Genomic DNA, 22,193 nt, shown 5'->3' on the forward strand with positions numbered 1-22,193 from the left:
ATTCACAGTTACTCCCTTTCCACTGAGTTCTTCCCATCTGCGTAGAAACGTATCCAAGTCTCCTCAATCCTGTAAAGATGTGTTTACTATATCCTCGTATCCCATGGTGCTGCCTCCCATCTCACTCTTCTCCCCTTCAGCGTCAGACTTCTTGAATAATGGTCCGCAATCCTGGCACTTCCACTGCTACTGCTGTCCTAGAACTGTCCCCCTAAAGGCCACCAATGATCTCATTATTGTAAACCCTGTGGCTTTTTTTAGGCCTCATCCTTCTTGACTTCTGCAGCATCTGGTCCCATTGTTCTCTCCTTGGATACTGACAGTTGGCTCCAGTGACACCCCTTCCTGCTCCCTCTCACATTGTTCCTTCTTTCCCTCTTTACCTAGCCCATGCCCTTGCCCTCTGAGGTAAGTGTTTTCAAAAGTGTTGTCTGGGCTCTCTTCTCTTTTTCTTTTTATATTTTCCCTTGACATTTTTATTCATTCCCATAACTTCAAATGCATTATTTATTTAGGGAATTCCCTAATAAATATTTCCAGTCCATACCCTTGAGATTAAAATCCAAATTTTCATCTTTATACTGTATTTATTTTATAGAATGACCAAATTTTAGAGTTGTAACAGACCTCAGGGGATACCTTTTCTAATCCATAACCAAAAGTAGTCCCTACTGTAACATGCGCAACAACTGGTCAGCATCTGCTTGAAGACTTCCAGTAAAGGGGAACTCCTCAACTCCTGAAGTGGCCAGGTAAACTTTTTGAGTAGCTCTTATCGTAAGGAAGATTTTCCTGGGATTAAACCTAAACTTGTCTTTTTTTCAACTTCTATCCACAGTATCTGGTTCTGTGCTCCTGGACAAACAGAGCATATCTAATGTTTCTTACAGAGGACAGTCAAATGTTCAAATGTAACTATCACAATTATTCTATTCCCCAAGTCTTCTCTTCCCCTAGTCCCTTCAGCTGATAGTAATGTGAGATAGACTCAGAGTTCTCCGCCATATTGGCCGCTCCTTCTGAATACTGTTCAGTTTATCAACATCCTTCTCAACTGTGGCACTCAGCACTGAACCCAGTCTATGGATTGAATACAAGTAGCACCAATTCTGTCTTGTTTCATCTAATGTCCCAAACAGAACCTGATACTCCCTGCTCCCCCAACCCTCCCTTCTTTTATTTGTCTGTTTTTATCAGTGGTGCAAGCATTCATCCTCCTGGCTCTACCTCGCCGTGTCCTCTCCACCATTGGCACTGCTACGATACAGGCTCTCCATTACTACCTACCTGCTGGAACTACTAGCGCAGTGCCCTAACTAATCTCTCCTCGTTTAGTCTCTGCGTTCCCCTAGACTGTTCTTCACACCATTTTTAGTCAGTGGGTTCCTATTCCCACACTTAGGGGCAGCGGGGTGGTGCAGTGGATAGAGCACCGGCCCAGAAGTCAGGACGACCTGAGTTCAAATCCGGCCTCAGACCAGACGCTTGGCACTTACTAGCTGTGTGACCCTGGGCAAGTCACTTAACCCCGATTGCCTAAAAATTAAAAAAAATAAATAAAAATAAAAAGGACCACACTTACTGCTCTACCATTGAACAAATTCTGTAAAATAAGCATTATCAAAACCATCTATAGTCATCATACATGTGAAGTCATGCAACATATATTTCTATATTAGCCATGTTGAAAAAAAAGCAGGAAAAACAAAGAAAATGAAAAACAATATGTTTTAATCTATATTCAGTTCGTTCGTTCTTTCTCTGGAGGTGGTTAGCATTTTTTATCTTGAGTCTTTTGGAATTGCCTTGGATCATTGTATTGATGAGAGTAGCTAAATTTTTCACAGTTGATCATTGTTATAATGTAGTTGTTATTGTGTGTGGTAGTCTCCTGGTTCTGCTCATTTCACTTTACATTAGTTCATATATATCTCCCCAGGTGTCTCTGAAACCATTTCATCATTTCTTATAGCACAATAGTATGCTATTATAATCATATACCACAGCTTGTTCAGCCATTCCCCAACTGATGGGCATCCCCTCAATTTCCAATTCTTTGCCACCACAGAAAGAACTGCTATAAATATTTTTGTACAAATATGCCCTTTTCCTTTTCTTTGATATTTTAGGGATACAAACCTAGTAGTGTTATTGCTGGGTCAAAAGGTATGTACAGTTTTGTAGCTCTTTGGGCATGGTTCCAAATTACTCTCCAAAATAAACCATGTAACTTTGAAAAGAAGGCTTAATTTTTGTGAAGAAAGTGTTGTCCTCCTGTCAGGTTCTTTACTGATAGCAATTACTTCTAACTAGATATTTGTTGTTTTGTTCAGTCTTTCTTTTAATTTTTAAAATTAATTATTTACTTTGTCATACTCTGATAGAGGAATGTTAGGGATGGCTGTTTTACTTAGGCATCCCTTTCTTGCATTTCTCCTGTTTTGTTTTTTAAATATTACCATATTGTTTGTGAACGTAAGTTCAATTTTGTTAGGCTTTCATTATTTAATATACCTCTTTCAATTATATACTGATTATGGTTATTATTTCTTAATTATTTTTGCATTTTAAATCTATTTCATCTAATACCATGATAGTCACATTTTCTCCTTTTACATGTACATTGGCTAATAGACCAGCCCCTAACTATTAGGTTCTTGTGCCTTTTTCTTGAAGATAGGTGGTGGACGGTTTTTTTAAATCACTAGTGACTTTTTTATAGGGAACTGCAACCAATTTTTATTTAATGTTACATAGGATGCAGTATCATTCTTCCGTATTTTAACACAACTGTTTTTATTTTAGATTTTCTTTTATTAGTCTACTAAATAAGTAAACTTTAAATGTCCTCTTATGGTTGAGAGTATAAGTTTTGGGGTAGCCCTTTCCCACCCCCAGCTGTACTTCTATCCTATATTTCAGCAGTGAACACTTTTTTTAAAATTCTGAATTTATGCTTTTGAGTTCTTACCATATATGATGTAATTTATTGTTTATTCTTAATCTTGGACTTCATTGACATTCAAATCTACTTTTGTTTTATGTCTTTCACCTGCTTTCAGATGCCTTTCACAATATATAATGTTCTTGATAGTTGTGGGGTTTTGTTGAGAAATTCATATTGGATTCATCGTGTCTTGAAATACTCTCCTTTCACCTCCAAAGGAAAAAAGTCAGTTTGACCTGGTGTTATACTTGTAGTGATAGCTGACTTTATCTTAGCATTATGTAGATTTTTTTCCTAAGTCCATCTCGTCTCCAAACTCTGAGGAACTATTCCACAGTCATTCTGAACAGGTGCATTGAAGGTCTTTCTTTGAGGATTGCTTTGACATAATAAGTAAGCTACTATGTTCCAGCCTTACATCCATGCTGACATTGTTTATGGTTTAAAAAAAAAACTCTTTAATTTGCTCGACTAGGTTTTCCACATTATTGACCTTTTCTTTTTTTATGTTACCGTTGCTGAAGGTTGGGTTTCCTTGATCGATTTTCTAGGTCTGTTAGTTTCTCTTGTTTCATCTGTGTCTGTAATTTAGCTGTGATGTGGATTTGTGATGCTGGTATATTTCCATTTGATTTTTTTTTCTGTAGGGTTACTTCTATTATTTTTATGTGCTGATGGTGTTTTTAGTTCTTTTGTAACATTTATAAATTTAGCTCTGTTTTTCAGTATTTCTGGCTCCTTTTTGAAGTCATTATTTCTTCTTTTTCCTCTTTTAAATTAGTTTCATTTCTTTTGTATTTGTTGGGTAGTCTTATGATGATCACAGAGTAATAGATTTAACACTGTAAGGGACCTTAGAGAACATCTAATTCAACCTCTTCATTTTACAAGTGGGGAAATGGAGTCTCAGGGAGTTAAAATGATCTTCCTTAGACTGCACAGGTAAGAAGTGGCAGACCCAGGATCTGAACCAAGATCCTTTGATTCCAAAGTCAGTATTTTTTTTAACTGTACAGTATGTTGTACTTTCTGCCTTTGTGAGTGCCCTTTCATGATTCTTGTTGACTTTCCTGCCTTTTGGTGTTGTAATACTTGTTAATTAGTCTGGCTTTTTTTTAAAGGATCTGGTCAAAGTTGTTGTGTTGTGTTTTCATGCTTACAGTGTATATTGTTTCACTCTCTAGGCCTCAGTTTCCTCCCTTGTAATATAAAGAGACTTGACTGGATGACCTCGAAGTGTCTCTTATAGCTCTTCAATTATATGATTCCTTGCAATATCTTGAAATGGTAATCAGTCATCTCCTTTCTAGCTCTCCTCTTTAGACATTATAATTGTTCTCTTTTTTTTTGGCCATTTTTTTTAAGTTCAAAACTAAACTCAGTACTCTCATAGGGGTCTCAAATAGATGGCCTACAATCAGGTATTATCTATTGCGACCTTTCTGCATGCTGAGCACTCTACTGGGTGCTCTGAGAATCCACAGGCAGTGCAAGAAGAAATTTCTCTGCTTTCTGGAACCCTCAGGAAAGGATCCATGCTAGGAAGTAGTTTTCCAGGTGGTTGAGGGCTCTGAGAAGCAGAGGCTTGCTCTTACTTAGTGCATTTCTTTTGGATTCTGTGGATTCTATGCTACATCCTTTCAAACCTTGTCCTCTTGCTCTCTCTGCAGCACTTGACCTTACTGACCCGGACATTCTCCTCTCTTTGGGCTTTTGTGACATCATGCTGTCTTGATTTTCTTCCTGTCTTTTTTGACCAATCATCTTCAGTCTCTTTTACATCCACGTCTCATATCCTATGTGTATCACATGGCTCTGTCCTTCATCATCCTCCTCCTCCCCCTCCTCATCTTCTTTCTTCTTCCTTCTTTTCTCTCTCTCTTCCTCTCTCCCTCTCTCCCCCTCCCTCTGTGATCTCAGTAGGTTTAATGTGTTTCATTATCATTTGTATTCACATGACACTCAAATTTATATGTCTAATCAATTATTTCCTGAGCCTCAAGCTTGCATTTCCAATTGTTTGATGGGTATTTCTACCTAGATATCCTATCTCAAATTCAACAAATCATATCCACAACTAATTATTACCTTCCCTCCCTAAATCCACTCCTTCTCCTGACTCTAGTATTTCTTTGGCGAGTAATTACATTCTTCCATTTCCTGGGTTTGCAGCCTTGAAATCCTCTCTCTTGACCGTCCACCTTCTATATTCAGGTTGTTGCCCAGCCTTGCTTAGCCTCTCCTTTATACTTGGAATGCTCCCTCTCTTCATCTGTACCTCTTGGAACCCCTAGATGCTTTTGAGATAGCCCAGGGGACACTTCATTCAAGAAAGCCCTCCTGATTCCCTCAGTTTCTAGCCCTTCCAAATAATTTTATATTTGTTTTGTATTCATTTCTCTGCAGACATGTTGTTTTGGCCAATTTGTCTATAATCTTGACTTTGGGGACTGTTTCACATTTCTCTTTTTACCCTTAGCACCATAGCACAGTTCTGGCACACAGTAGGTGTTTAATAAATACTTGTTGAATTGAATTGAAACTGTATGATAGTAGACTAGCCACCTAACTTGTCTGAGCCTCAATTTTCTCATCTGTAAAATGGAGATAACAGTATTTGCACTGTCTACCACATGACATTGTTGTCAGGTGTGATATTTTTCAGAACTCTCACATACTGTGTGAATGATTGTTTTTGTTAGCTCGTTGTCATCCTTTTTGGACAGAGTTCAGATAGGACAAGTTGTATTCTGCCATTATTCTTTATACTGAAGATTCTGTGAGCTATTGTGCAGGTGGGTGAAGTGACTGCATTTCGTAATTGAGTAAGAGCGTTGCAATGTAAGCTCATCTTTCATGAATCCACTGAGATTTCAGCAGGACAGTGTCTGTAGCAGACCAGGTGAGATTACATGTACCTTGGTCTTTTCTCACATGGTTTTAATTTCTCCTGCTAATGGCTCTAATTTTTTTAAAGCTTTTCATTTAATATAGTTTGGAGATTATGTGTTGAGTATAGTGATATGAATTTAAAATTTGTTCGTAATTTTTCTTTTGGTGTTATTTGCAGACTATTATTGGTAACATTCTGTATATGAAAACAGTCCAGTTCCAGTACAGCTTGCTTGTGGGATTCTCAAAGATATTTGGGGGTTTGTATTTTTTGGTATGGGTATTTTTTTTGTCTCTTAGCTCATATAAGATAGCAAATGTCTGATGTATAATTGTTACTGTGTAACCTTATATTTCTAGGGATCTAGGAAATGTTGAAGTTTTACAGGACAGATAGGTGTTACAGTGGATTGAGTGCTGGCTCTGAAATCAGGAAGACTTCCCTTCCTGAGTTCAAATCTGGCCTCAGCCACTTACTAGCTGTGGGACCCTGGGCAAGTCATTTAACCCTGTTTGCCTCAGTTTCCTCATCTGCAAAATGAGCTGGAGAAGGAAATGGCAAACCCCTCCAGTATCTTTGCCACGAAAACCCCAAATGGGGTCATGAAGAATCAGACATGACTGAAAAATGAAACAAAAACAACAGTTTTATAGCATGCAGTAATAGGTTGTACAGTTTCCACCATTGCATAAGCTACATCAAGCAATAAGTCTCAGCTTTCTCTAATTTTTGGTAGCAATCACTTCATCCTTAATTATTGTTATAAATGTCTCCATTTCTATGAACAAATTTGCACAACTCAGCCATTTAGTTGATGTGTATTTTTCAACATGTTGTTGGTTAAGTTGATGTCATCCGTGGATATCAAGTGATTCTTCTTCCTCGTTGACTTGAAGGCCATAAACATTTCTATTCAAGAGTGATAATAATGGGATCAGTGGGAGGCAGAGCCAGAGTGGGCTTAAATGGTCTCTCCAGAAGCTGCCAGGTTTTATATCAGTTACTGTGGATGATGTTGGGTTGGCATTGTGCTTTAAAAAGAGAATGGTTTTTCATGTGGACCTCAGATTCTCTAGCATTCTCTTGTACTTGGGTCTGTTTTACATATTGGAAAGTACGTGTACAAGTCATGAGTGCAGACTGAAGCAAAGCCTTTGCCATTGTAAAGGCCGTGTAAATATGGCAGCACTTTTGGACAGTCATATCAGGAATCAATCAATCAATGCCCTTTATTCCTCTGAGACTTTCAAGCACACTCTTTTTACTCCTCAGCCAATATGTTGTTTTCCTGCTTATAGATTTGTTTTGAATAGTACAAACTGTGAATACTTGTATAAAATACTCAGACTCATAATTAGCCTTTATTTGGAGGGGTCACTGTTTTCTCATTGTTTGATAACAGGGAAGTGATGCCTTCTCTTAGGAAAGGTGGGGTCAGACCTGCATGGGAGAGAGTTGGTAAAGTGCTTTGTTAGTACCTGATGAACCACCCGAAAGCATCCGAGTCAATAATTAAGGACTTTCTTTGGACCTGGCACTTTCTGGTTTTGCTAGAATGCTAGAGATTCAATTGCCTTTGTTGAAATGACTTTTCCTTTGTTCTTCACATTAATGCAAACTTCTTCTTTTGGATTTGATTCAATTTGCATTTTTATGTTAGACTTCTTATAACAATATAGGTTACCAGAAATTTTCCACATCCTCCTAATTAAGGGCTTCTTTTTCCTCTAATTACTTTACTCCTCAAGCTTGTAGAGCAGTTAAAAATATATTGAAATTTTAATTTTATTCTTAGCATTGCTTTGACTCCCTATATTGCCTTAACTTTTCAGCTTTCACTTTTAGTTGTTGATTAAGGGGATCAAGAATTTCTGATAGACTTTAATCTTCAACATTCCATTCCACAAGTTTCTTTGTTTCTTTTTTTTCTTTTAATTAATATGATTTTCATGTTTTCCACTGTGTTGTACCCATTAGATATTGATGCAATCTTCCAGTACCTTTCCACAGTGCTTTATAGCTTTCTCAAGTTATTTACGCTTTGGTGCTATTTAGTGCCTCCTCTTAGGACTAGTTCTAAATGATTCCACCTTCACTTCTTTGGCCTTACAACATCAGTAGGTATAGCATCTACTGTCGTGTTCAGGCCTTGAAATTATTTTGTAGTCTATGTTTTGTGAGAATAGATTCATTCAGTATGGTTAAAGCAGGTGCCATTTTTGTTTTATATAGTCTCTAAGTTGGATTTGTCCCATCAAACTCAAAAAGGACTTTTCAAAATTCGATTCTAAGTGTGCCCCTTTCTTCTTCAGAATCATTTGACTACAAAAAGCAAACAAACAAACAAACAAACAAACAACAATAAAGGGGCAGCTAGGTGGCACAGTGGATAGAGCACTGGCCCTGGACTCAGGAGGACCTGAGTTCAAATCTGGCCTCAGACACTTGATACTTACTAGCTGTGTGACCCTGCGCAAGTCACTTGACCCCATTGCCTAGTCCCCCCCAAAATAATAATCATTTGACTAATGGGCATTGTTTTTTTTTTTTTACCATCTTTCACTATTAATTAGCACTTCTGGATTTTGCATTAAGTGTAGACTTTCAGTGCTTTCTGATTTTTTAGCTTCTTCGTATTTAAGTAACTCCTCGATTTTTCTTTTATTGCATATCATTGTTGTTACAGAATGTTATAATATAATGATGCCTTCATAACCTACTAATATGTGTAGGTACTCAGTGTCTACTTGAAATTTTTCCAGATTTCTCAGCTTTATAAGTTTGTGTGTGTGTGTGTGTGTGTGTGTGTGTGTGTGCGCGCATGTGACTTTGTATTGATTCCCCCCGCCCCAATCTCTTCTGTTGCTATTAGGCTGTCATCTCTCAATGCTCATTGTTATTAGCTCCTTTCTGCAGTAACCATTTGCCCCCCCTCTACTAATTTGCTGCTTCTTGTCTGTTGTTGCCTTGGAAATAAAACAATCATACCCTTGAAATTGTGCATAAATCAAAAGGCAATAGTTTCTAAGAACTTAATAAAATATATTAACTTGAAGGCATCTGTTTGAAGGGGTTCTAGTTCTTTTGATGTTGATTCCAGTTTTTTGATAGTGGTTTTGGATGGGTAGGTTAACAAGGAAACCCCACCTTCAGGAGTACTTCAGTACTAGGAATACTGAAATCTAGATTACAATTCTTTTACATTCTAGTTTTTGAAAGATTTTTGGCCTTTTAAACTTTATATTTAATGGATGTTTTGCTATTTCTTATAATTTTAGACTTCTACATTTTTAAATTGTGTTAATTGTTTTTCTTTTGTTCAAGATTTGAGCATGTTCTTATGGAACCTGACCCGGTACCGGCCTACGCTCTGAAACTGCTAGTAGCCATGACTGAGCATAATCCAGCTTTTACCAGGTACTGCAACTTCAAGTATCCTTTTCTAGTAGAAATTCTTAGCATTTCCCTTTTATTGACTTGCTCATCCATAAAGTGAAATCTGAGTGTGCTACTAAAAATGATACGGTTCTGAAGTCTGTTGTTGGAACAGTAAAAGTAGTAATTTTTCATGTTTTGTGCTTTGTAATAGCTATCATTTAGGCTGCTTTGGCTCCTACTTTTATATTTTTGTCTCATACTCGTATTTGCCAAATATAGGGAAGAGGCACATACAGCTTTCAAAATGGTAGGTTCTTTAAGAAGTCACCATTGATTTCTGAAGGGTCAAATAATACGCTGAATGTCATTGAATATTTTTATAGCCTTTGTAGCGTATTTATGGTGCATCCTTTGCCACTCTTAGATTGAGGTGACTTATTTTGGTGATTGCTGGTTTGTGGAGGGTTCAGCTGCCTCTCCCATGAGGTAAGAATAGTCTTCACTTCTTAACTTGTGGCGGCTCTCTGCTTTAGCATCCTTTCACTGATGGAACCGCAGTGCCTGATGAGGCCATAGGAAAAACCTAGGTCCCTGTGAGGGCAGAGGCAGAAGCCTTGAGTGCCCCAGCTGGTCCACAAGCTCAAAAGTAAGGGAGGGAGGAGATCTTTGTTCTTGCCTGTGGGCTCTCCCTCAGTAGAGGGTTAGAGTTCTTCATTAGAATTGCTGAGGACCAAGGATATCTTCATCAGTTCCATGTAAAAATCATCTTATTACCTACAAATAATAACACTCTTAGTCATCATCATTTCCCTTTATGTGTGCTTATCAATCATCCCTTAAAAATGAGTTTGAGAATTTTCCCAGGAATTACCGTCAAACTCACTGTCATTTAGCTGAAAGAGTTCCTCTTCCTCTGCCTTCCTGACTTCTCCAATGGGCACCGCGCACTCCTTCTTCTGGCCTCTGGAGCTCTTATCTCTGACATTTATTCTAGCACTGGAATAGGATTTACTACACGTGACTGTTTTCGGTTGTGTGGCAGCCTTATCTTGCCAACTAGCCTCTGAAGTTCTCGAGCACAGAAAGCCACTGTTGTAGATTTCTCTGTCACCTCACAGCTGTGAGGGACTGAGGAGGTGGTGACTAAATGTTTCTCGATTAATTAAATAAAACAGAGAACATTGGTCTCTGCCCTTAGTCAGTTGTTTGATACTTTGGCTGATTCCTGGGGCCTCACACAGGGGAGAGGAGCGAATAAGAGAGGAAGCCGCCTCTGTCCTGGAGGCTGGCCCATAGGATGGATCCAATGCCACAGTGGGAAGAATGTGGGGGTGCGTTATCCACATGTGCTTATGTGCTTACATATATGTTTGCGTGTGGGTATACGTGTATCTGTACTTTATTAGCATAGGTCCTTTCTCCATCAGCAGAGAAGGGAGTCCATTGTGCTTTAAGAGAAGCCACAGCAGAAGGCAAACACTCTTTGAGAGCAAGGATTGGCTTGCTTTTTTATTTGCATCCTCACCACTTTGTATATAGTAGGTGCTTAATAAATGCTCATTCATTCACTGATTCATTCATTCCAGATTTGAGACATAGGAGTAAGTCTTTAGAAGAGGTACCTCTTTCTCCTTCCCCTTTTCTTCCTCCAATATGTACATGTATACATTCATCTGTATGTATACATACATATACACATGTATGTTACATATGTATACACACACCACACACATAGTATAATTACTCTTTTGATCTAGACCCGTAATTTTATTAGTGTAGGGAACTCTCAGTATGGAATCTCCTCTTAGTAACTGGTCTATAGCTTGTTGCCTGGGGATAACAGAAGGTGAAATCAGTCAATCAGTCAACCAAGCATTTATTAAAAGCTTACTATGTGCCAGGCACTGTGCTAAGCACTGAGAATACAAATACAAGCAGAAAGAAAGACATTCTCTGACCTCAAGGAACTCACATTACAATGGGGAAAGACAGCACATAACAAGAGTGCTTAGAGTAGGGTGGGGTAAAGGTACTGGGCACCCGGACATGGCAGAGAAAATCCTGTGTAGATGAGTCAGGAGAGAAACCTGGAGGGGAATGAAGAAAGTCAGGGGCTTCTTCATGGATGCACAACTGGTCTGTGCCAGAGGTGGGCCTTGTTCCTATGGTTTTCTGGTATCTATATTGTCCATTCAACATAGATTCCTTTATTTTAGGAGATTGAGTCAATAAGGAAGGTGAACTTTGAGTTTTTGAAAGTTAGTGTTTACTAGTAACATATTCATTGCTACCTATCATCTTTGGATATATGTGTGTGTGTATGTATGTATGGATCCATGCACATGTGAGAGGTATGTATATACCCAAACAACACATATGTATGCATGTGTATTTATCTGTGTATACATGTATGCATAGGTACACCTGTATATTAAGTATCCACATGTTATACACTATATCTTCAGAATATATCAGACCCATGAACAAAAGTGTTACAATCTTTATTATCAAAAAATTGTGAAATGTGGGCTTTGGGATAGAGCTAGGTGATGGGAAAGAATTGTTTCTAGGGAAGAGTCAGCCAAGGAAGGGCCTTGTGAGATAAGTTTCTATCTGTGTGTGTGTGTGTGTGTGTGTGTGTGTGTGTGTGTGTATGTGTGTGTGTATACATATGCATGCACACAAGATTTGAACTTGGGTCTTTTAGACTCTGGGCATCATGTTGTATCTACCATGCCACCTAGCTGCTTCTTATTTTGTTGTAAGCTTTTACAAAAAAATCACTGCATACCATTCCTAGGGCTGTATCCCAGAGAGAGCATAGAAAAAGAAAAGGACCCACACGTACAAAAATATTTATAGCAGCTCTTTCTGTGGTGGCAAAGAATTGGAAATTGAGGGGATGCCCATCAATTGGGGAATGGCTGAACAAGTTGTGGTAAATGGATGTAATGCAATACTACTGTGCAATACGAAATGATGAGCAGGCAGACTTCAGAGAAACCTAGAAAGACTCACATGAACTGATGCTGCATGAAGTGAAGGGGACCAGAAGAACATTGTACACAGTAACATCCACATTGTGCAATGATCAGCTATGATAGACTTAGCTCTTCTCAGCAGTACAATGATCTAAGACAATTCCAAAAGACTTGTGATGGAAAATGCTATCCACATCCAGAGAAGGAACTATGGAGTCTGAATGCCGATCAAAGTATACTATTTTCACTTTTTTTTCTTTGTGGTTTTTCTCTTTTGTTCTGTTTCTTCTTTCACAACTTGACTAATGTGGAAATATATTTACATGATTATACACATGTAACCTATATCAGATTGCTTGTTGTCTTGAGGAGAGGGAAGGGAAAATATTTGCAACTCAAAATCTTAAAAAAACAAGTATTGAAAACTGTCTTTACGTGTAATTGGAAAAAATGAAATTCTATTAATAATAATATTTAAAAATAAAAATATATCAATCACTGCAGAACAAAGCTATATGTATACTAAAAAAAATACAGACCTGTGATTTCATTGGTATAGAAAACTTCTGGTGTGGAAACTTCCTGTCCCAATGTGGTTTGGCATCTACTATGTAATTTACAGTCCAGAGCCCTAGTCTTCCTGGCTCGCACTCTCACACTGTCACACTGTACTTACCTAACCATCCACCTGCACAGTTGAATGAATGTTGGAGCAATACTGAAAACAACAGTATTCGGTACATCAGAATAATGGGTACTTTGTAGGGAATTGACGTTTAACTTTCTTGGGGATAGCAGAGAGAGACTGAGAGTGATAATCAAAATCTTCCTCTGACGAATAGATGAATCTTACTTGGACGTTTTTATCTTCAGTGGCTGCCTCTTAACACCTACCTGTTAGAGAAGAAGATTGTTGTTAGAGAGAAGAATTGACATCCTTATCAGAAGAAAGGGTTAAATCCTAGACTGTCAACTACAGGGAATGAAAGAAACATGAATGTTTTGATGTTGCTTTTTTTATGGAAAACAAAAGATAAGTCTGTCTGGGAAGAAAGGAACTAAGTGATCAGGCCCATCCTATGCACATTGCATTGAAAACCCTGCTCTACCCCCTCCTATTGGCAGTTAAAATTTCTAGATGACCTTGTAATGTTAACTCTTTGATCATTATTTCACATCTCCCTGTTTCCCTACATGCACTAGCCTAAAAAAAATCCTTAGAAAACCTGAAGATTGTTTCTTTTTTTAGAGAAGACAGGGGAAAGTGTGGTACAGATTAGATTGAGCTCTAATCTTGCCCCTTTGACCACGGTCAAGTCACATAAAATTTTGGGTATAAGTTTTTTTTTTTAAATTTATAAAATGATCTCTAAAATCCTTTTTCACTTCTAAAACCACATTACTTTAATTCCTATTTAACTGCAGCCTAGAAAAATCTTCATCTGGATTTGAGATGCTGTCACATTTTAAAAATAAAAAAGGTCTGTGATGCAAAACTCACTAGATTCACATTTTCTTGAGCATAATAATTGACTTTTATGATCATCACAATTAATCAATATTTAGCTCCATTTAGAAAAATTACATTTAGTACTTTATTTTAATTTATTCCTGCAGCAGACATCTGGGCTAAAAAAATACGAATGAAAATCTCCTACTCAAAGATGCAAAATTTGATAAATATAAATCATGACAAACAACATGTCCTTATCTTATGGTTATTTTTATTTGATATAAATGATTATTTGTCATTTTTATTACTTGCATTAAAACCTTCTCCATATATACAAGGCTAATTAACAATTAGCTTTTAAAAATGGTTTTTTAATTAAGAAACATCCAATTCCTCAAAACAAGTATTAAGCAACACTGTGTTAAACACTGAGTATGGTACAATGTTTTGAGAAGATGTCCTCATCCTTATGATCTGACATAGATGACAGCATAAATAACTATTGTACAAAATAATACAAATACCAATCTTTTAAGCCCAACCTTTAACAAGTATTAAGATTTGTGCCTGAGCATGCACATATTTCTCTTATCCAAAAGAATGCCCATGCTTTATTAGTTCCATGATGGCATGGATTCTAGATAATGGATGATGCCCTTGCACTTTCCAAGTCACCTGTGGAGTGAAGCAGGGCTGTATGTTTGCCCCCATACTTTTTAGCATGATGTTTTCAGCAGTGTTGTCAGATGTCTTCAGTGAGGACCAAAATAACATCGAGGTCAACTACTGAACAGATGGTGAATTATTTAACTTGAAAAAGTTACAAGCCCAGATGAAAGTGGAGGGAGAGTGGGGCACACGACTTTTTGTGCACTTAATGCAGCTTCTGAGGCTCTTACATAACAAAGTGTGGATCTTTTCTCTGCTACTTGTGCTCATTTTGGCTTGACAAGTAACATCAATAAAACAGATTCTCTACTAGCCAACACCACTCCATGTATACGTGAAACCATCAGTTATAGCAAATGAAGAAATTTTGAATGCTCTGGATAAGTTCACTTACCTTGGCGGTACACTGGGGTTGTACACATAGATGATGAGGTTGACGCATAATTTGTCAGAACTAGCTCAGTGTTTGAGAGGCTCCAAAGAAAAGTATGAGAGAGAAGAGGATTAGACTGCCTGCCAAACTGAAGGTCTACAAAGCCATTGTGCTGACCTCATCATATGCCTGTGAAACCTGGACAATATGCCAACATGATGCTAGAAAACTGAACTGTTTCCTTTTGAATTTTCTTAGGAAGATTCTGAAGATCACCTTGCAAGACAAGGTGTTAGACATTGAGGTCTTTTCTCAAGCTGAACTGCCAAGCATTCAAACTCTACTGCAGAAAGCACACTCTGATAGGCTGCCCACATTGTTCAAATGCCAAACATTTGTTTGCCTAAAAGACTATTTTATGGAGACCTCACATGACGGTCAGAAGAAGCAATTCAAGGACACTCTTAAGATCTCTCTGAAGAACTTTGAAATCAGTTGTGTGACATGGGAAACACTAGCATAGGATTGTCCGGCATGGAATGCCTGCATCAAAGAGTTAGGCATTGTGCTCTATGAACAAAGCAGAATTATGGTGGCTTAAAAGAAATGTGAGATGCACATATGTAGACATCTCTCTCCCAAATGATCATACGGATTTTTGTCCCCTACTTGTGATAGAGTCTTCTGCCGTCATATTGGTATGATCAGCCACAGCTGGAGCACACTGTACATTGACCCCAATGTTGTGATGCTGCTTTGGTCCTCTTCAGTCATGAGGGGCAAAGAACAATAACAACAACCTATGCTGTAGTAAAAATGATGGTTGTGATCAAAAACTGCTAAACTGGATTCTGAAGATACCACTGATTAGGGTAGTACCATAGTCAGTGTAATAGAACTGCTCCTCCATTATAGAAATAGGATGGCTAAAGTTGCAAGGTAGCCCCATTAAAAAATCATCATGATGATGAGCTTAACATGGAGGATATTAATAGTGTAGCAAATGGCTTTCTTTATTGTTTTGTTTCCACAGTAAGGCATGATACACCAGAAATTATGCCTAATTATGAAACAAATGAAAAAGAAATACTAGTATCTCGTGATTTTGGGCATGCAGACACTCTAATTTGAAAAAACTTTTTTAGTTTGATGATATGAGTCTAATTAAGCCAACCATTTTAAGATATAATAACTAAAATAAGTTAACATTTTCTCAAAACCTTTAGGAACAAGTTTTCCCCATAATATTTGTTAAAACATTTAGAAACATTTCAGGATACACACTATCGAATATGTGGTAGCCATTGTCATGGTATGAACCATAAGAGGAATGTTGGAGCTACCAAAGAATACTTCTAGAATAAGTATTAGACTTGGATTGCATTGCAATCTATTTTTGAAATTCCATTGCAAAAGCTCCTGGAGAAAGGTATTGAGGACCTGAAGAAAGGCATTGAAAGAGTACAACAATATTTAGCTGACATACACAGGAGAAAATTTGAATTTAATATTGCTCAACTAAAATAGAATCAAAGAGTGGAATCGAAGAGTTACTTTCTATAGGGCAGAAGAAGAATATGCTGGACAGTGCAGAGATGGAAAAAAATAACTTATGTCAGTTTGATTATTTCATGTGCAATCTTTGACTCAGTTCTGCACTCATGACTCATCTCTGTTCTACAAATAAGATAGAGTTTTTGATATCTATGTGAAAAAACATTTAATAATTCAAATATACCACCAACATAATACTGTTAAGACAATTTACATAAATTATGCTGTCTTCCAGGGAGGCAATTTAGGCCCCTTGTAGGCCTACTTTAACTGCATTATCATTTATCCAAATAGAGCTAAGTATGGTTTCCAAATTTAAGAGAGTTGTATCAAAAACGTCTTTTTAGTCACTATAATGATGATATCAAAGATAATAATAGCACCTACCTCCCAGGGTTGTTGTGAGTGTCAAATGAGGTAATAATTGTAAAGCACTTAGCACAGTGCCTAGCACATAGTAAGTGCTATATACGTATTAATCATTATTATCATATAAACATACCCAAAACATATTAAACAGATCCTCCATTTCATGGAATCTGTCTCCACTGATATTAAAATGTCATGGGCTTAATCAGTATAAAATATTTAAGTACACTTTCAGGGAAGAACCTGAAGGCTTTGAGCTTGACTGCTGAGACCAAATTGACCCAACCTATCAAGGCTATACCAAGAAATAATTTGCAACACACATTACACATAAAGTTATAAAGGAGATATCTGTGGTTGAATTTGTTGAGATTTATGAGGATCCTGAAATCACATCTCAACAAGCACACATTTAGAAGCCACTAATGTCTAAGAAATACCACTTTTAGTGCATCCTTTTGGAACTATAAAATGCACCATGACAGATTTGGAAAGTACCTTAGCCAAAACTTGTGTGATACTCACCAAGCCTAACATCCATCAGTTGAAGTCAGCTATAGAAAGAGTAATCCTTCAACAAAAAAGGAAAAAGAGAATTGATCGACATTTTCAGAACACTTGCTAGGTAAGAAACCTATGGAAATACTCCTGGAAAAGCAGAAATCAGTTCACAGAGCAATAGTATGGGTTGAGAAAAGGTGTACCCCATTGGATTTATCCATTGTAACCAAAGGTGTTTTACTTCTGGATGGGAGTTATGATATACTTAAGATCTAACAGTAGAATTATTTGTGTGTTAACTGTCAATAACCTGTTCACAAAGAATTGGCAAAATAAATCACTGTCATACAGATTTACTTGTGGAAATGAAAGCATTTCAGGTGGCAATTCAGGGTCAGAACATCACCTCAAGAAATCACAGAAGGGTTGTCTTGAAGGAACTTCCTTATCAGCACTTATCACAGTGCCTGGCACATAATAGCTACTTAATAAATGTTTATTGACTAAAGAACCCTGGATTTGGGGATCCGTAAAAGTTATTCCAGGAATGATAGAAATGGCACAACACATCCCTGTGGCTGTAAACATTCAGCATCTACTGAATACCTAGCTAAATTTGACCTCATGGCTAGAAGTATACATCAGAAATTCCCTTTCATGAACTGACAGATGACATATCCCCATACTATGAATATAAACTTCAAAATATCATTGAGAGCTCAACTAATAACTGTACCTATCCAGACCATTCTCACAGGCAACTATTGCCCACAGTTGTTCAGCTATAACACTGATACATAAAAACTTAAGAATGATGTTTTTAATAGATGTCACCAACTCAGTGTTTATAATATATAAGCTATGTGGAACCAAAAGCTTTCAACATCCTTAGTGACTGCTGTTTCCTCATCATCTGCTTTCCCTGCACATAGTACTGGCCAGTAGGCTAAGACCACATAGTACTAACACTGCCTCCTGTATCATTGTCCCTTCCACCCCTCAGGTTCCTGTCAGTGTGATGTTTTATGTTAATTTTTTTAATTGGCTGTCATATACAAAAGTAGGCATATCTTTAAATGTACATTTTAACTTTATTCTTTAATATAGGTAGTATCTATGGAATAGCAACGTACTAGCTTTTATCCTTAAAAAATTCGTACGCCGTTGTCGTAGCATTTTGTTTATAATTCATGTACGTGTAATGATAAAGTCTCTTTTGAAAATTTGGCATATGTGGGTGAGAGACGAGGGGACTTGAGTAGAGTGACCACATGTTCAGATCCCATCCAGGGTCTTTTCAAGGCTGGTGTAGATGGATGAGATAATGAGTTACTGTTCTATAACAAAAGAGAATGGATGGCCGCGCAAGTTGGGGGTGAAACTGTGGCCCTTTCAGACCACTTAGATGCTAGTTTAGAGGAACTAGGGTCAGAGAAGACCTTGGAGATCATCTAGTCTAACCACTTCTTTTTTTATGAATGAAGAAACTGATGCCCATGGGAGGTTAAATGAGTTGCCATAGGTAGGAAGTAGTAGAGTTGGAATTTGAACACCAGTCTTTTGATTCCAAATTCAGTGGTCTTTCCACTACACCATGTTGTTTTATCATCCCCGTAAGTACCACCTATCATGTCTGCTATCTGTTGTAACTGACAGACTAGTGAACTCACACTGTTTGACTGCAGATTGTCTGAACCCTGGATTCTGTGAAGACCCAGCCAACATAACATAGGGGGAAACTTAATATGCTTTCCTGAGGTAATGGTAAAAGTGATTATATCACTTCTATAAGCATTAAACTGTGTCACAAATTAAATAGCAGGATATAGTGGCTTACTGAAGCAGTTTATAATAAGTTTATGGTAGGGCAAGTCTTGGTCATAAACATGTTGAATGTTAATTAAAATAATTTACTCTACTATATTGAGATTGGTGATTAAAGTGGAATATAACAAGAAAAGAAATCTTGACCTAATGAAATTAATCTCTGGACAATTGAAAAATTGTATTTGGATTGAATGTTCTCCCTTTTTAATTATTTTTGAGAGATTGTACTTGTTTAAGAAATTGCTAGAGGAACTGAACTCCTGAACTCACACTAGAAATAAAGAGTGGAACAGCAAAAAGTGGATCTGATTTTACCTGCTGGGTCTATTTTGCCGCAAGAACAACATAATTAGATATTTTATGTTTTGTCTGATAATTAAATTTAATGCGGGAGTTGTATTCAGGCAGAATAGTCTAAAATGTAGTATATGAATAGATATTTTTCTTTGTCCTTTCACTCATTTCTTATGATGCCTAGAATGAATTGTAGTGAATAACCTAGAGATGATGTGTGATTTTGCTGAGTTGTTTAACCATTATTTAAAAGAAATGCATTCTCTGCGTCTTTATTTGCTTATAATTATTCAGAATTTGGTTATCACAATAATCAGATTATAGATACTGTCCTGTGATTTTAAGCATGCCCCATATTGAGGTTGCCTGTATTTTTCTAGAGCAGAGGTTTTCAATCTGGGGACTGTGACCTTTTTTTTCTTTATGTTTTGCTAATTATATTTCAATGTAACTTATTTCCTTTGTAATCCCACATATTTTATTTTATGCATCTAAATACATTATTCTGAAGAGTTTATACACTTGTCCAGACTGCTAAAGGGAAGCATGCTACATAAAAAGGTTAATAATACCTTTTCTATGGTATTTGAAGCCATCATAATCCATATGTGCCTTTGATTGTAATTGTAGCGTTCTGTTACTGATGGATATGCGAAGGCTGTTTTCTCATGTGGTTTGCTTGGGTAAAGAGCTCTTACTCTCAGATTTGTGTCATACTTTAATCCCTTGTGTATATAGAGAACAGATCCATCAGAATACATTTGTTGGCCATACATGTATTAATTCTGTAATGAGAAGTCTTAACTGGTATTGCTAAGACTCTAAAATATCTCTGTTGTTATGTCTTCATTTTTATAGGATGTGAGAAATTTCCATACACGGTAGAATTATTTAGAGAACAATAACATCCTCTATCTCCCATCTCCCTGCCTTTGCTCTGGCTGTCCCCTACCCTTGAATCCACTCTTTTCTCCCCTCCAGCTCTTAGAACCTTTAGTGTTCTTCAAGACACAGCTCAAGCATCATGTTTTGCATGAGTCCTTTCCTGGTCTCTCTACCTGTTTGTGCCTCCCCCTTCCAGTTATACTTTATGTGTCTTGCATATACCCATTTCTGTACATGTCATCTCCCAGAATAGACTGTAAGCTTCTCAAGGGCTAGTGCTATTTAACTTTTTGGCTAGCACAGTGTTTGGTGCATTGTAGATGCTTACAAAATGTATGTTGTTTGACAGAGCCATGCTCTCCTAAGTTGGAAAGATCAGAGCCCTTAAGATCGTCGAAGAGCAGTTTGTGCCACAAGTAATCAAGGGCTTTTTTGTCATAGATGCTGAAAAGGAAGCTTTGACCTTTTAAAAAAAATCTAATTTGGGCGAAACTGAATAGCAGCAGCTATTGAGAGCTGGTGGTTGAGAGCTACCCCTGATTATCTTGGGAAGTTTCATGTCTGGCAGTCTATCTCTGGTTCTGATTCCATATTCCCACCAGGAAATGTCTTCTGATCTTAGTCTGGTTTCCCAAGTAGACTTTTTTTTTAAAAATCAATAAAAGAATATGCAGACCAGTCAATGTAATGTTGGTTTGCATTGATTACTTGTTTTATTTCTTAGTATAAACTGTTAAATTGACTTTCTTATATAAATGAGTTTCCTTCTAGTTTGGATGGTGATCCTAGGGTATGATTATCACCTTGTATGTTGACCATTCAGACTTTAGATCTGCAGAGGTAAAAGGATAAATCTTGAAAAACAAAGAACAGAAACTATTAGGCGTTCCTTATCCATCATTGCTTCTTGGTGCTCACCTTCCTTCTTGAAACAAACCACTGCCACCCCCTCCCTCTCTCTCTCTCTCTGTCTCTGTCTCTCTCTCTGTCTCTCTGTGTCTCTCTTTCTCTTCTGTTCTTGTCAGCAGGGAAAGTCTAGAAATTCTGGATTGAATTCCTTTTTGTGCCACGTACTATTACGTGACCCTGAGCAAATCATCTAACCTTTTAGCACCGCAGGCAGTTCTCTAAAATTATGCATTGCAGAACAGTTTCCCATCTGTATTGGCAAAGGTTTTTTTCACTGGGAGTTCCTTGCTACCTGTGAAATCACTGGGCTTGACCCGCTCCCCCCCTCCAAATATGGTAGCTTCTAAGGAACTTGAATTCAGGAGAGCCCTGATCTTGGATTGCAGTTCTAACACAGACTTGTTACTCTTAGTTCCTCTCTGAGCTTCAGTTTCCTCTTCTTTTAAATGGGGATAACAATATTTGCATTATCTGTCTCTCAGTGTTGTGAGGAGAGGATTTTATAAACTTTAAAGAACTATACAAATATATGCTAGCTAATGTATCCTTAGGATGTCAGGCCCATTGCTCACTGTCTCAGCGAGAAGGGAGGGGAGGGAGAGATAAAATTTGGAATTCAAAACTTTTAATTAAAATGTTAAAAAATTGAAAAAAAAAGATGTCAGGTCCAAACTGAGCCCAAGCCAACATTTTCTAAATTTTAAGAGGATGTAGTATAACCCAGTTTCCCCTATAACTACTCCAGCAACAATCTAAGAAGAACATCAGATACATCTCTTGAGCTCAGGAGTTTTGAGCTGTTGTGAGCTAAGTTGATTAGAATCCTCCATATCAATTTTGATTGGCCCCTGCCCAGCCTGATCAGGGCTAGGGTGGAGGTTAGATGTGCAGCAGTTTGCCAAAGGAGAGATAAACCAACCTCAGTCAAAATCAGCAAGTCAAAACTTTTGTGCCAATCAGAATGAAACTGGACCTATGAGTAGACTGCAGTTTTGACCTGGGTGAGATAAGAATAGGCTTTTTTCAAAAGAAAAGGATTTACAACCATTTTGGAGAGCAATTTGGAACTATGCCCAAAGGGCTATAAAAATGTGCATCCCCTTTGACCCAGCAATAGCACTTCTAGAGCTGTATCCCAAAGAGATCATAAAAATGGGAAA

The 22,193-nt window shown here is 37.5% G+C and overlaps 1 protein-coding gene across 4 annotated transcripts in view; it reads left to right on the forward strand.

Annotated features, from left to right (window-relative positions):
- Positions 1-22,193, forward strand: part of ULK4 (unc-51 like kinase 4) — a 636,813-nt gene that overhangs the window by 248,495 nt on the left and 366,125 nt on the right. For all 4 annotated transcript variants that reach the window (XM_027872479.1, XM_027872481.1, XM_027872482.1 and 1 more), the window contains one exon: positions 9,165-9,257. In XM_027872479.1, coding sequence (XP_027728280.1) covers positions 9,165-9,257 — 93 coding nt within the window. The remainder of the gene's footprint in view (positions 1-9,164; positions 9,258-22,193) is intronic.

This window comes from Vombatus ursinus, unplaced genomic scaffold (assembly GCF_900497805.2).
Source record: "Vombatus ursinus unplaced genomic scaffold, bare-nosed wombat genome assembly UNPS02014799.1, whole genome shotgun sequence".
In the NCBI taxonomy this organism is placed as follows: Eukaryota; Metazoa; Chordata; class Mammalia; order Diprotodontia; family Vombatidae; genus Vombatus; species Vombatus ursinus.